The sequence below is a fragment of the Cygnus atratus genome, chromosome 3 (genome assembly GCF_013377495.2).
Source record: "Cygnus atratus isolate AKBS03 ecotype Queensland, Australia chromosome 3, CAtr_DNAZoo_HiC_assembly, whole genome shotgun sequence".
NCBI classification, from domain to species: Eukaryota; Metazoa; Chordata; class Aves; order Anseriformes; family Anatidae; genus Cygnus; species Cygnus atratus.
In genome coordinates, this window is record NC_066364.1 from 62,259,093 (window position 1) to 62,275,185 (window position 16,093).

Below are 16,093 nucleotides of genomic sequence, written 5' to 3' on the forward strand. Positions count from 1 at the left end.
CAAGGCAAAACACCCAAGGGATTTAGCAAGTACACCAGTCGTTGTGATTTCAGAATACACTCGCTTAGGAAACTGCAGTGCATGAAAAGCCTGTGCTTGTTCACACACATGCAGAGTACGATGCTGAAAGAATATTTTTATGGTTTCCATTAAAATGCAAAATCAAAATCAACAAAGCTAACCATGTTCTCATAGCATGTTTTAATCCTAGCAGTTATATAAAGCATCATTTTTAGTTCCACGTCTGCGATAACGAGATGTCAGAAAGGAATAAGAAGAAATGTCATCAATTATTAATCTGATCCCTGCAACTTTCTTTAGGCTTTTAGCTTTAACTACCTTAAGAGCTTCTTTTCTCTACAGAAGACGATCTGACTGCTAGGATTGCTATCCTCACTCCCCACATTCTTTAACATAGCTATTGCTACGTCTGAAGAGGAGGCAAAGCAAACAGACTCACCGCTTTCGTTCTCTTGAGATAGGTGCCCGTCAGTGTTACTGCCACTGTCTTGGCTGCTGCCTGAACTGCTTCCTTCGTCAAAAGCAGGCTGCTCCTCCTGCCTGGCTTCTTCCTGAACTGGTGATGCAGCAGGCTGTGCCACAAAGGCACTAGCTCCCACTGTTTCGGAGAAGGTGACTCCGGCAGCTCCTCCCTCTGGAACCAGGCTGCCAGAGTCCATCTCGCTAGAGCTGAGTCCATCTGTAAGACAATTTCTCGCCTCCTCGCAGTGTGCAAGCACAGCGTCTCTCTTAGTTGGGCTTGGTGCGCCTCTGACAGTATCACTCACTTCAGCTATTTTCTCCACTGTAAGATCTAACTGTGGAGGTGGTACAACGAGGAACAGTTTGGGTTTCTTTGAAATGGGAGGTGGTTTCTTGTTTGGCAATACGACCTGAGTCTTGTCTGGAGATGCTGGTGACCCCTGAGGTGACATGCCAGAATGGAAGTCTTTGCTCTGCACTGGAGACTCGGGCGTGTCTTCGGTAGCTGTCCCCACTGAAACAGCTTCGATAGACTTGCTTAGACCTACTGTACTTGCAGATTTTTGATCGCTGTCAAGTGCAGGTATGTTGTCAGAGAGAGTCAGAGGAGAACTCTGAGCCAGCGTTTGGGCTGAGTTTTTAAATGAAGTGCCATGAGTTTTCATCTCCTCTTCACCTAAGCTGTTACTGAGTCTCAGGGAGAGAGACGGCTTTAGGGAAGACTGCGATGATGAGCTTACAGTACCCTTTTCCTGAGAGGTGGTTTCAGAAGCAGATTCGGGGGATGGCTCACCTTCTGTTGCTTTTTTCACAGACCTCAGCTGCACCATTTGCAATGCTTTGGTAGTTACTAAGGGCATCACTGGTCTTGATGCATCTTGCTTGTTGAAGGGCTGTTTCACTGGGCTGTAGCAAAGATCTTCCTGATTACGTTTCTTAAAAGAATACTGTGGGTATATCGTTGCACCCTTTGTCAGCTTCGGATCAAGAGGTGGTGCTGGTGGTGGGACAGCTAAGGGGAACGTAGTAGGAGGAGGAAAAGGGGAAGAGAATGAAGTGATGGAAGTTTCTTGTGGTAACCACTGGACGCTGTGGGCAAAGGAAGAATTTGCATCAGCTTCTGGCGGAGGAGGGGGAAATGTGGGAGAGGCTGGTGATAGTGCTAGATCCATGACTTCTGCTGGAGGAGGAGGAGGGGGATAGGGAGGAGAAAGCTCAGGGCAATGTGGAGGAGGTGTTGGGAGAGGAGGTGTTGGAGGAGGTGCACCAGAATCCAGACGAGAGCTCGGGGTGGGGTCCATTTTCTTCACGCTCATGCTCCCTTCAGTAGATGTATTTGAAGAAAGAGAAGTGGAGGATGAAGAAATGGAGACTGAAGACAGAAGAGAGGACTTCCTTTCAGGCACTTTAGGTTTCAGCTTGGATTTCCCATTTCCTGATGATGCGGATTTTAACAGTACAGGCACTGGAGTAAGCGCAGTGGGCGTATTGGACTGGCTAGAGTACCCACTGGATGGTGATGTGACTCGGTGGGATTTCTCCGGAGAAGTGCTCTTTGGTTTGGCCAGTCCACTGGGCACTTGTGGCACAGAAGCCCTCGAGCCATCGCTGAAGTGGCTGATGCTGTAATCACTGAGAGCAGACGACGTACTGGCAGAATGGGTCACCGGGGACTTTACCTGGTCATCTGCCGCCGCAGTGTAGTCACTGTAGTAACCCCACTGGTCAGCATACTCGGACTTGATGCTGCTCGTTTCGCTCTGGGAGGGGGTGACGGTGCAGATGGAGTACAGGTTTGGAGCGGTGGTGGACATCATGCTGCTGCTTGCACTGACCGAGCTTTGGCTGCGAGAGCGCAGCACCCAGGGATCCTCGTAATCGCTGCAGGGGCTCTGGGAAGGGGAGCTGCCGTTTTTGCACTTGAGATTCAACTGCAGAGAATGCTGGAGGGTGGCAATCAGGGTTTCATCAAGTACCTGTCCGTTGGACTGGGCTTTTTTCTTGGGTACCCTTCTGAGTGAGTCTGTTCTAGATGGTGGCAAAGGTGGCTTCTTTGCCTTCTTTAGAGAGATGTTTCTCACCAGGGATTTGTCACCTTGGCCCGACGGGTCATCCTGATGTTTCTTCTCCTTTCCTTCAAAGACGTTAATCACGCTGTCTCTGGGGTTCCCAAAACCATTGGTGCTATTGCACGGCATGTCTGACTTCAGCCCAGAGTCCACGGGCATGGAGCTGTAATAACCATCCTGCTCCACAGAATACAGAGAAGTAGAATCTTCTCTGGCCGACGTCCTCTCCAGGCTGCTGCTGCTCAGGTTGCTACCAGGAGTGGCACAGCCTGGTGTGGTACAAGCCACCTTGCGTGAAGAAGTCTCGCTATTTTCCGCAGACTTGTACAGCCAATGCTCTGTGCTGTTCACCGCTGCTTGCGTTCGCTCCCCTGAATAGCTAGATTCACTCCTACCATCGCTGTCCTGGGACTGGTTTGGTAAAGCAAGATTGTTTCTGCAGCTGTAGTTCGCACTCTGAGATCCAGCCTCTGCATTTCCAGGAGTGCTGAGAGAGACAGCAGAGTCACCAAGAGAGAGCATCATGACAGTGTTAGATGGGATGGTATCTGAAGTCTGCGAGTGACGTGTGGAGCTACTCTCACTCCAGTTACCACTTGAAGAATGGTGATCTTCTTTCCCGCTTATTGCATTGCTGGCAACAGGATTGTCTCTCGGCTTTGGGTACACAGCAGAGCCTCCCATTTTATTATCCAATGAGCCAGCACTCTGGGCAGTGTGAATAACAATAACTTCTGAGGAAGATGACAGCGTTGCATTGGGAATGACGCTCGTTGAGTAGGTGGCATGAGGAGAGACCACGCATGCTGGGCTCGTGGACTTTTCACTGTCATAGCTTCTCACCTCTTGCGACTTTGGCCGCGAAACAGTCCCTGTCGTGGGATTATTCCTCAGATGCACAACACCATCATCCACTTGCAGTTTACTTATCTGGTGGGGTAAAGTGCCAGCAATGTCTTCTGTCTGCCTAGAGATGCTCTGTGTCTGTTCTAGGGACTGCATAGACACTCTTGCACCAGCCCGAGGCAAGCTGTGAAAACCCATGTCACTATTTTGGCGAGACGCAAATATAACTGCGGCAGAATCACTCATCACTGACATGTTTCCAGATGAGCTGGAGAACTGAGACATCTGGGCTGCAATGCCTTGTCCTTTCTGCGCTCGTATTCTTCTCATTGAAGGGGGCACAACTTTAACTTCCTCGGTCTGGCAGCTGGTGTCCTTGGTTTCAGACCGCTGCATAGCAGAGCGATAGCTGTCTAGTCTCCCTAGCGTGGAACAGTGGTCTGGGACATACATCGAATGCCCTCGGAAATCGCTTTGGCCAGTGCCAACTGCTGGAGTCAAAATAAAATAATTATTCCTTGAAGCGCAAATTCACGTTTATCTTCTTACTCATTTAAAAGCAACAACAATAAAAAATCAGCAATCTGCTTGATCCCCAATCTCTTGAAGGTTATGCCTCCTGAAAAAGAATCTGTAACAATGGATTTTGCACAGGCATTGCTTATTTTCTGCATTTCTCTTCCCTTTTTCCTCATTACTAGGAACCTTCTGCTTACAGAACCCTCTGTGTTCCTGCCGCACATTCGACACATGAAATCCTCTTTTTATGACATGGTAATAATTTCCATAGTAATCAGTTATGTCAGAAACCAAGTAGCACTGTTTGACTTCCACGAGGCAAAGCAGCGGGAACAGACAAAAGCCTGAGAAATGTGAAGTGTGTTTCCATGCTAATGCCTCGTGCAATAAAGAAAAGGGGAAGGAAATCTGGAGACTAATGTGAATAATCACGTCTGCTTTTTAAAAGCATTAGACTTCAGAAAAAATGTTCAGTAGACATGGATAGCTGTCCAGGTCTTGCCATTCTTCTAAAAGGAGGCTAACACACTGAAACATGCATTGTTTTACTGTAAATAATACACATGCTATAACAACATTTATACAGAGATAGGATCCAACACTACAAAGGAAAACGTTAAATAACATTTCTCCACACAACTGCTTTCTATTTATCACCGAGGAATAACTCCAGGAAATGGGGAAAAGAAACAGCTAGTACTAATGATTACCTCATCCTCAGCACCACCAGAAAACCAAAAATAACTGTACTTTAAAAGATGAAATAATAATGATATATTGGCATAAGCAGACTTTGAGGACAATAGAAAAACTGTTTTAATTCAAAATACAGCATCCCTGGGTCAGTAGAAAGGACCCTAAGGTTCTTTTACATTTACATTTTTATTGGTAGCTGCCTTAAAATCAAGAACCAGAGTACAGCTTTAAAATTAGTCTGTGTAAGGCTCTTGCTTTTCGATTCAGTCGCACCGCTTTATAAATAGCAAACACAAGAGGCAGCCATGCTGCTGGAGATGCGTGTAAGAATGCTGCACATGTCACTGCAAGGGAAAATTGGTTATTTCAAATCTCCACCTTAAAGCTGCTCTCAGGAGAGATGAGGTAGCACAGCTCAATAGGACTGTACTCTTTACATTTACTGTACGGAACCGGATCAGGAAGATAGGTATTCTTATCGTGCAGCTTTAAACACCACTTAAAGGACATTTAATTATCCTTATTCTTGGCAGCCACAAGAGGCATTTAGGATAAGGAAAAGAGGGCTCTGAAAAGACTAGAGTGAAAGCAGCACACACAAGAAGATTGTTTACTTCTTTTTCCCAGGCACATAAGTAGTCTTTTAGCAGCTTGAAGCCTATTTAGTTTGCTTTGTGTAGATTTCTCTTGCTCTCATGAAAATGTAGCCTCTTTCTGCTCCTGGTAAAGATTTAGAGCAAAGCTAGATACTCAGATGCTGGCAAACATCTTGGATAATCTAATATGAGATACTGTCAGAGCAGATGGACTACTGCAGCCAATCAAAATAGCTATTTGCATATCCTGTATACAGTTATTAAGAACAGTACAGTAAGAATAAATATTTTTGCTTTCCACATTTTCCTTTTTTTTTTTTTTTTTTAGAGAATCAGTGTCCCCCTCTGGTTAAGAGAGAGGAAACCATCTAAGCAGACATTGTGAATGTTTCTGGAGCTGTGACACGCCTGATAACAACTGTTAGCCAATTAAAAATATCTGGTAATAAAAATTTGTGTACTAAATTCCATAAATAAGCAAAGAGGTGGGGTACTTTTCCTCTTTCTACCACGGTGAAATACACGCACACACGCGACACAGAGTGAGGGGGCTGGTGCAGAACGAAGCTGTAAGCACTACAGCATCTAGTACTGTAACATACTGACCTGAGGCTGAGAGAACCTCATTTCAGCATGTAATCTATTTGTGTTCACACAGGAAGCTAAATGCAGTCCAATTCACAAGCAGCTTAACACACATGGACAGTTTATGCTTCTTTAAAAAGTTCCTGCTAGGGAAGGCAAACGGCAAAGCAGCACAAGACTGGACTTGCTAATCTCCTCTTTCCTCTTTTCAAAACTAGGAGTTCCAGAATGTGGTATTGGGACACACTGACGACTGCAAATGCAAACGATGCTTTAAAATGGGAGAAATACAAAATTAAACCGTGGTGCTATATCTGAAACCTTGGTGCTACTAAAGAAGAGGACAGGGACCCTACTCACGTCAATCCAAGCTAGGCCCTTTTCCCGTATGGATGACTGTACCCAAGTGACTGCTGGAGCAGCTCCCGCACCATCCCCTCGCACCCAAGGGCAGGCAAAGCCTGGAGCCTGCTGGCTGGCCCGTGCTAAACCTGTGCTGGAGCAGCTCGCTAACAAGGGGGCAACGCGAGTGACCGCGGGATGCTGCTGAGCATCAGCCCCTACCCTGTGCTCATTACTAGAACAGATGTATGAATAGGGATATGTTCAGGGAAGGGGCTTTCCATGGTTCCTGCTATTAACTTTGAGGTCTGAACTATGTTTTGTAGATATGCAGCATATTCTGAATCATTTCAGCTTTGTTTTCAGCTTTACATGTATGCACAACCTCATGCAAAGCTGTAAGGATTTACTTGCCCTTTTTAATAATACAATTGCTCTTCTTCCTCTGTTTCCTGTAGGGGGACAACAGAAATCTGCAGGGAAACTGGTTCAGAAACAAACAAGTAAACGAAGGACCACTGAGGAATTGTGTGCTCTTTTAAAATGTTGAGGGTTTTAAGGTTTAGGTGAAATTCAAAGTACAGCAGTAAGGATTATTTTATTTGCATTTTCCAAATGTACTGAAAAGCCTTCACTTGCTTCTAGAGTAACTAAAAAAAAAGTGTTTTGTTGTGGTTTTTTTTTCAAAAATTCTTAAAAGCAAACTGCCTTTGTTAGTACTGAAGCTGAGAGATGAACAGTCCAGTTCTATGGGACAGCTCACAGTGTTATTTGAATATTAAATTAAAAATTCTATGTCTATCAAAAAAACCCTCTGATTAAGCAACAGTCAGAAGTTACAGGAGTTCTGTAACATCAAAATTCTAGAATTAAAGAATAATATCCACCAACCCATCTAGTTCCAGGGACAATGTCTGAGCAGACAGCAGCAAGAACTTATTGCAGAAATGGCCATCAGGTTACAGATGCTGAATGTTACAAAGTCAGAAGTAGCTGCAGTTTGGTAGTATGATAAATGTGGATGAAAATAATAATATTCTTGTCTGCATTTTGTATTATCCTGTGCCCAGCAGCCCTGCAGCCAGCACAAAGTCCACCAAAGGAGACCTGTATCTGGACTCCTTCTTCGTTACCCCACTTCTTGCTATGCTGAAAATGCTGAAGTGATTTTTTAAGGGCAAATGCTCTTCCTTAATGCACATGTTCAGTGTAGACCCCAGCAGCAAATAAAGAACACCCCCTACCTGGAAGAAGAGGAGTATGCAATACATTTAACATCTTTTGCATGAGAACACAGAGAAGAGGCTCAAATGCATACCTGAGCTCCAAGCACTTAATTCAAGTTGGGGAAAGCTGGGGTAACCTGTACATGCCTGACTCTGGTGGTTACTGGGTGTGACAGAGACTAAGACTGTGCTAATTTGATGGAAAAAAAATGGGTCTGCATGTAATCCCTAGGGCTGGGTAGCAGCTCCTAGAAAACTCACTGTCTCCCCATGACTCTGGCTGATCTGGTGGCACCAGCAGCCTGCTGCAGCAGAAGAGTCCTCTGTGCATTGAAAGGAGGGTGGAAAACTGAGGATTCGAGAGGATAAAGTGTGTGTTGATATCACAGAGAACATGCTTGTTTCAACTAGTGTATAGAAGCAAGCTCTCTTCCCAGACTACTTCTGACTAATCATTTCTACTCTAAGCACTTGTCTCTTCTGCCATAGGCACATTCCTAGGATTTGTTCCTTTCATCTTCTTTCTTCTCGTGCCCCACCTAGCAATCCTCCTCCAAACCTGGTGACCTGGCCAAGTCACTATTCAGGCACCACAACTTCCACAATGTTACGAAAAAAAAACACACCAAGAACACAGAGATCCTTCATCTGTTTTACCCTAGTGCCTGCATACCAATGATTTTTAACAGATGCTCAACAAGAAACAGACAAGTACATCAGGCTTGGGGTAATTTCAGGAATTTTCACTGTGCTCCATGCATCTGTAATCTCTCAAAGGGGAGAAAAACATTGCAGAGGATCCTGCAATACGTGTCCACACTGCCAGATAAAAAATATCCTGAATCCTTGCATATATCCCTGCCACCCTGAGAGGGAGAATTCTTATGAAAATATAGGGAATTGAAACTAATTAGTGAAACTAGTTAGTTTCGGTAACTGAACATCCAGCCCCTGGTAAAAGATTATATCCCTGACATCCCTGTGTTTCGTTCCCCATTATCAAAAAGCTGATGATACTTGCATACTTTGTAATACTCTGCTCTGGGTGCAATGTTGAGAAACTACAGCTAAAAAAAAAAAATTAGTTAAAAGGCAAAATAACTCTTGAGAGTTTCTCTCCAAAGACTGTTTAAAGTTGCAGCTTGAACCAGGATGCAGAATTCCTTGCCTTGAATAGCTGGGTTCTTGCGTGTATTCCTGGAGGACCCCCTGGTACCTGGGACTTTCACCTGCAGGACCCAGTTTGAATGACTGCTAGCACTGCTAGCACCCAAGGGACTGATTGGAAAAGAACATCAGTTAAGAAGAGTCTCCAAGAGACCAGCTGAGTTCCCAGGGATCAAAAGGACACAAATGCTCACATTTGTTTGAGGTGGAATGGTTTCCTACAAACCATTTCAAAGGAGTACCAAACGGGGTCCTGAGCTGTGCCACAAGAAAGCAGGCGAGGGACTGAGCGTTCAGGTGTCAGTCATATCCACTCTGATGACTGACAAAAAGCCCTGTAGATGACAACCTCTTCTGAGCTACTGAAGATGGGAGGCAGGGAAACAAGTCGAAGAAAGCATATGAGGTTGTTCTGACCCTCTGAATCCTTTTGCTTGGAAAAAAAAAAAAAAAAAAAAAAACCAGTAGATGGGGAAAAAAATCACACAGCCATAAAGACCCTGAGTTGCACCTGAAAAAAGGTCAAAAAAGGGGATGAAGTCATTCAAGGAAAGTACATGCAAAGCATGAACTTGTCAGACCTTCTTTGGTAAACCAAGAGGACAGAAACTTTCCACTAGAATAAAGAAAAGCAAGATGTTTGGCAGAAGAAGAAGAAATCAAAAGGTAGAAAACTTGAAGGTGGTTTCCTCCCTGCTGCTTTGGTGAGACATGCTTACGTGGAAGATGAACTGCACCGTCTGTGGCAGAACAGATACCATGGTCTGGGACCTGCTCCTGCTGCAAGCCCAGGACAGCAGAAACTGTTCAGCAGTACCTGGGACTGCACTGGCACAGACTTTTTGGAGTAACATGTGCAGCCAGGTAAGCTGTAGCTGCACAAAAAGATAGTTAGTCTGAGTCAGATCCTAGATCACTGACACAGAGAAGGGACCATAAAAACACGAAGGCATTTTGCTGCCTTTATTTCAGTCTGGAGAGCTGAGAACATGTGAGGGAAGCTGAAGATTACCAGCTGAGAAATGAGCAAGGCCTGCGACAGGTTCTCCCAGAGAGCTGCTCATCCGTACCAAGGAGAAGAGAATCATCTTCTTGCCTGAGGGGAGAACACCGGTTTGGATAAAAGGTACTATCTGAAAAAGAGAGCTAGAGATGATGGATATTAGCAACACAGAACAGAGAAACTAAGATAGCACAAAAGTGTGAAGTAAATGAAAGCTTCTTGCCCTTTTTGAAGGTTTGATCCAACATTAACTCCACTGACATATATATAATTAAATTGAATGTATGTTCTATTGAATATTGAATATATATGTTTTCTACAAGACAACAAAGATAATTCAGAGGTACGCAAAACTACTTTTTTGATTCCTACGTTTGGCAGAGAAAGAATACTTCACCTTTTTTTATTTTGCTGTTGCTCTGCTAAATAGTACTGAGATGCTCCTGCTGTCAGACAGCAACTGTTGAGAGAATAACCAGCATCTCTAAACTAGCAGGCATCTAATACTCTCAGTCTGCCTCAGAACCACATCCGTCACACTGCATTTTATTTACACAGCGTTTTTATGCGGAAGTTTCCAGGCCCTGCAGAGAGTGGTTCATCGCTGGAACACACCTGTGAAAACACGGCTGTGTTACAATTCTCCAAAGTAGGAATGCTTAAAGATACTTTCAGCACATGCCTCGTGGGTACCGTTAATGATTCCTTTCAGTATGTCTGGCTAAATTCTACGAGGGTACCATGGCCGCTGAGCTCATGCCAGCAATCAGCATACGATTTCTCTTCTGTTTGGCCTTTTTTGTTCCAAAGGAGCCAAAGCAGCTGGGGGAGAACCCCAGCAGCTTGGCCCGGCAGAAGCTCTTCCAGGCTCTCTAGCAAGAAAGGAAAATAGTTCAAGCTTGGTTGAAGCTTTGAGGTTCTCTCAAGTTTCTGCTTCCTTCTGAAGAATAAACAAGAGGTAACAAGAATCTGCTGTACGTGTTGGTTATTTAGCCTGTGCACAGCAACTTTGGTGTACCAAGGGATTTTAATCTTTGTGTAAATACTGTAGCCATTCGCAGCAATGCTTTAGGGGAGAAACAAAGAGATTTATTCAGCTGAAACCACAGGAAGAATGTCAACAGGCACAATGCAATTGCTTGATTTGGAGTTTAGTCCGGATCCTTGTTCCGATCAAATGAACTGTGGAATGTTTTAAAACAACTCGATGTTTGTTTTGGGACAGTGTAAGAGAAATAGGGAATGGATGGCTACAGAAATATCTGAGGAGTGACAGGGGAGAAAAGGCAGAAAGTGCACTGAACAAGGGCGAGGGAGATGTAATTTATTCCCAGCATTGCCAGCAGCCTGGTGGGTGACTCCAGCAAAGTCACTTCACTGCAGCACGTCTAGTTTTTCCATCCATAAGATGAAGACACTCTTCAAACACGCTTTGTTTCTAGTGATGGAAAGCAATATGCTAACAGGATGTAAACTGCCATCAGAGAGCTTTCCTGGCATACATTTTGCTGTCTGGATGACACGCAACCAACACAGAAGCAACATGAAGCTACTCAGGACAACTTCCACTGTAGGGCAGATGGCTGAAGCGCTGCGTGCCTGCCGGTTGTAGGCCAGAGAACCAGCCAGAGAGAGCTCCTACAGTGAGATACTGTCAGCCCTAGAATTTCCGCCACTGAAAATAGGAGCCAAGGAAAACCTTCAAGCAGTGCAACATGAAATGTGCTCAGCGTGAGATGAAAGAACAAAATCAAGACCACAGAACCTATTGTCCTTAGCAAACGGACTGGCAAAAGTCACAAACTCTTAAGATATTCACTGAAGATTTCTTTTTAACATAGATGCCAACTGCGTTCTCTGTTTATTCCACCAGGTAAACTGCCATTGATGTTTTCAAGCATTAAGCATCGGTCTGAATTGGTCACAAATGTAACCTCCAAGCTTAAGAGATGCTGTCACCAGGAAGCATTCTCCTCACATCCACGCAAGTACAGTTGCCAGTCATTTCAAAATTCACCTGCCTGAAAGAGAGTCAGGAACCCCTAAAAGTAATAAAAGGTAGATTGGAACAAAGGGCTCTGCTTTGCTCTGCTCTGCTCTGCTCTCAAGGTAGGTCCTACCTATGTCAAGAAAATCTCTACAGAAAAGTGAAAACTATGACCTTGGTATGTATGTAATTTTCAGAATACCACGCTCAAGAACACTGCAAGAATCCTGAAAATGAAGTTTAAGTGATATCTAGTGTCAATTTTGCATTTAAGAGGCAAAAACTCTTACTAAGAATAAAAACTCTTAAGAATAAAAAGGAGGAAGGGAAAACACATTTTGAGGAGGAGTTCCCTATGGCAGGAACAAAACAGCATCTATCCCATAAGAAGAGATCAACAAAGACACCTCGCAGCTTTGGACAAATCTCAGAGCAGCAGTTAGACATAAAATCATTATGTGAGATCCAAAGGTAATAAAATTTAAAGTTGCCACTTGAAGACTCAATGCAGGGATTGGACAAGTGAATTTTCTTTCTTGAGACAGAGGATACCTATGGCAGGGCACTGTCCCATTACAGTTGAAAGAGCATAGTTCCAGTTCCAGTCACAAACTGCTGTTCATGTACTTGCTTATTTCCTGTCTTTCCCTATGCCTAGCTCTCTAGCTTATTCAAACCCATCCAGAAAAGTTGCATATTTTTGCTTTTGTTTCTGAAAAATCTAGACAAAGAAGCAAGAAGTGAAAATATAATTAAAAAGAAAGAGATGCAAAACGCAAGGTAGTAAAACTTATTGAACAAGTCAATAAATGAGTTGATTGCACATGTAAAAAAAACAAATATATATATATATATATTCTGCCAGATTATTTTAAGACATTCTTTCTCTACTGCAAAAAAAAGGAGAGAAGGGAGGCAGAAGGGCATCATTTTATCTGTAAAGTCATCATCTGTGAAAAATGAAAACATCTTTTTAAAAAATAACTAAGTGCTACCATCAGAGTTCTGCAAAAACTGTCTGAAAGGTTGCCAAAATTCAGACTGTTCCATCAACTTTGAATACCATCTATGCTACTAACTGTGAAAAGCTGACAGGTTGAGGTAGTGTAAATGTGACTGACTGAGCATTTTTCCTTTGGTATATATGCAATAGCTAATGATGACATGTAAATTACTTCAAATCAAATAATGTTGATACTTGAGAGGCTGTCAATTAAATCTAAGACAAGCTGGAAAATTTACAGGTTCTTCTCTGTTGATGTAACTCTCAGCAGATTCAGGAAGGCATCAGTGAATTAGTTTACTCCATTGGATAATTCTTGGCAAGCTGAAATGCCTGCCCACTTCAGGTGTGCTTCAGTGACCATCTTGGGGGAGCGGACCAAATCTCCAGAAAGGCATTAAGCACCATGAACCTCACATCCCTGCAGATTTCCATTGTACCGGTAAACCGCTTTCAAAATACCACGTTCCCTTCAGCAGATGGAAGTCAACAGATAAAAGGCCCTAATTTCCAGATGCACAAGGTGGCAAGGAGGCACACGTGTATTTGGAACTGTAATCGGCTATCAGACTGTATTGGTTTCATGAGCACTGGTAATGTTATTAGTCGAGTAATGATAAGCAGTGACAATGAACAGTGGATGGAATACAGTTCTGATGAGCCATACCTAGCTCCTTTTGTATGTTGTCAGGGATTCCTGTTATAGTCTTTCTCCTTTTGACTTTCTTCGGCCGTCTTACCACCGTGTCTGTGTAAATTAGAGACCGCCGAATGCTGGCTTGGCGGTCGAAATTCTCCCCTAATACATGGTAGAACAAGCAAAGCAACATTACTTCCAAGCACGCTGACATCATGCACTTTCTTCCACTAGTTTTGTTGTAGAAATGAAAAAAGGCATTAATAAATGATGTTAGCTTGGTCCTACAGTGAAAGTTTACACTGGAGGAAAAGATACAGCATACTGCCACGGTAAGGCTTTAGACACACACATGCACTACACAGTACTGCAAGTTTCAAGAGGAATTTGACTTCAGGTCTTGTGAGAGCAGCTGTAATTCCACAAGTGATCAGAATCCTTGCTTGAATTTGGCCCTGTATGTTGTTTTTCTTGTGTTTGTTTGTTTTGGAGGGTGTTGGTTTTTGTTTTTTTAAATAATAACCTGAGGAAAAAGCAAATCTGCTCCTGCAAATGAAAGATTACAATACAGGAACAGACATTGCTATTGGCAACAGCTATTGCAATTTCTTTGTAGATCTCCATCATTAAATCACACAAGACACTTCTTTTTCATACCACGTTTCTCTGAAACTGTCAGGTCTATCGTATTTCTGGTGGTGATCTTTTAACATGAATACAAACAAGTACTAGGGAGCATGCAGAGATCAAACTGATCTTATGATCTCATAAATATTTCAGAGTGGAAGCTGCTTAGAATTGAGATTTTATAAATGATTACACATATAGACAATGGAAAGAGCTGAAAAAATGTGGAAGTGCACGTTGCTAGACAAAGCCTTATGATGACCATGTGCTGTATCATAATGGGACCCAGAAGCACCACTATCATTAAGGCTGAGCAGCTTTTCTTTAGGAATTCACTTTTGGTTAGAGGTTCATAATTTGGCCATTTTACAAGTAGCAAGATAAAACTTGCTCACTAAGTTGTGAGCTAATTCTCTACACTTCTAAAAATCTACCCACTCCCAATCTCACACATAAGTTCCCCTTTTAGAAGTTAAAGCACTTTAAAGCAGTGCTAAGTATCCTTTAGATGACCTATTTAAAACTTAAATGCAGAAAAAGCTTTATATACAAATATGTTTTTTGCCTTGTATGCTTTCTTGAAAATTGATGACCAAATTATTTACCTCTGAAAAGTGAGTAATGCACATTAACTAATGTCATAAATATTATCCCTGGTTGACTACACATCAGTATGATGTGTGTCGTGCAGATAGTGTAGAAAAACTGATTACCTGTATAACAGTTAAAGATACAGTCATATAGTAAAGCGTAGCATATGGACTTGTGAAAATACAAGGAAAAACACAGCAGTTTCATTCACCATATTGTAAATATAAAGACTCTCACTCTGTGTTAATGGATCTTGAGCTCCCACGAATTGCACTCGTGCTAGGCAGAATCCTTGCAACTACAAAGAAGTTGCTTTCATCTGAGTCTCTGACTGACTGAACTGAGGGAAGATGAAGGGAGAAGGAATCCCATGGGATCTATGAAATTTTGAGCTATGAATCCCACAGGCTTCGTAGAAGCCCTAAAATATTGAGATAGAATATCCACTGTCTGGGGCATCACTGCTATTATGATGTTAGGACCCTTATGGGGTCAGGGTCAGGACTATTAGATAATCCTACCATGCAGGATAATAACTCTGGCCACATTATAATGAATTCAAAAGAGAAAGCTTTGCATCTCTGAACATGTCTTAATCCATTCAAAGGCCAGCAATTATGCCTGAGACAGTGAGTTACAAAGAAATTAAAATGTTGCTTCGAATGCTGTAGAATAAAATAATATGTAAATGCTAAGAAGAGGGTGCAAACAAGGAGAGTCTTTTATATACTTTCAGACAGACAAACAGGATGACCATGGGAAAAGTCACTGTGTGTCCCCTGATCCACAGTACCTTCTTCCCCTGTGCTACTGAAGACCTAACTCTGACCAATCCATCCTCAGTGGCACTTGAAACAACTTTTTGAAAGCCACTGCGCAAATTTATAGGATTTTAAAGCAGCAGCTTCAATAAACTCTAAATCAAGAAGCAAAATCAAAACGTCTCTTTTTTTTTATTCGTTGCCATCTTGTTTTTAGAAAATATTGATGTTTACATATAATTTTGCAGATGTAAAGATACTTTTCTTCTGTCAGGTTTGTAACAAATCATCTAAGCATTCCTCGTTCAGTTTACTTTGGTTTCCCTCACACAATTTACTCATTTTCTTGGATTCACTGAAAATATTTAAGTATGTGCTTACATCTCACTAAAGTCAGTCAAGTGGGACTCAAGCAAATGCTTAAATGTTTTGCAGGATCCAGCCTGCCTCTGATCACCTCCACCAACACCAGACTCCTCCATCTGGAAAGAAAGTTAGTTCCAGAAAACCCACTACAGCAGACACCACTATACATCTTTTAACCCACAGGCTATGTAAAAGCAAAGACTGGCCACCACTGAAAATTCAGCCCAACCCCTTCCAGGCCAGAATAAGCTCAGCCCAGCCGCTCCCGAGGATTGAAACAGCTTCCAAATCGGATGTCTAGTCAGCAGCTTGTCAGCCTAATGCAATGCCCCTGCACCTTCAGGCTGTCCGACAGATTTTGCCTGCCGCTGTATTAGTTGCAATCTGTTCACCGAAGAGCCCCGCAAGCTGAACCAGTGGAGCAGTTGCTGCACAGCCACGTGAGAGGCCATTGTAACAGGATCATTACTGATGCACTGTTGAAAATGCTGTCACCTCTTCTGAGGTTAACGTTTTATTTCATGCCAGGAGTAATAAATGGAAGGGTTTTGACCTCTCTTCTGGGAGAGCGAGAAAAAGAGCAAGCAAA

The 16,093-nt window shown here is 43.0% G+C and overlaps 1 protein-coding gene across 2 annotated transcripts in view; it reads right to left on the reverse strand.

Annotated features, from left to right (window-relative positions):
• NHSL1 (NHS like 1) overlaps positions 1 to 16,093 on the reverse strand; it is a 166,358-nt gene that overhangs the window by 5,451 nt on the left and 144,814 nt on the right. The window contains exons 5-6 of one of the 2 annotated variants that reach the window (XM_050709742.1): positions 13,190 to 13,321; positions 461 to 3,889 (exon numbers count right to left, since the gene is read on the reverse strand). In XM_050709742.1, coding sequence (XP_050565699.1) covers positions 461 to 3,889; positions 13,190 to 13,321 — 3,561 coding nt within the window. The remainder of the gene's footprint in view (positions 1 to 460; positions 3,890 to 13,189; positions 13,322 to 16,093) is intronic. The other variant, XM_035538989.1, reaches the window with a different exon arrangement.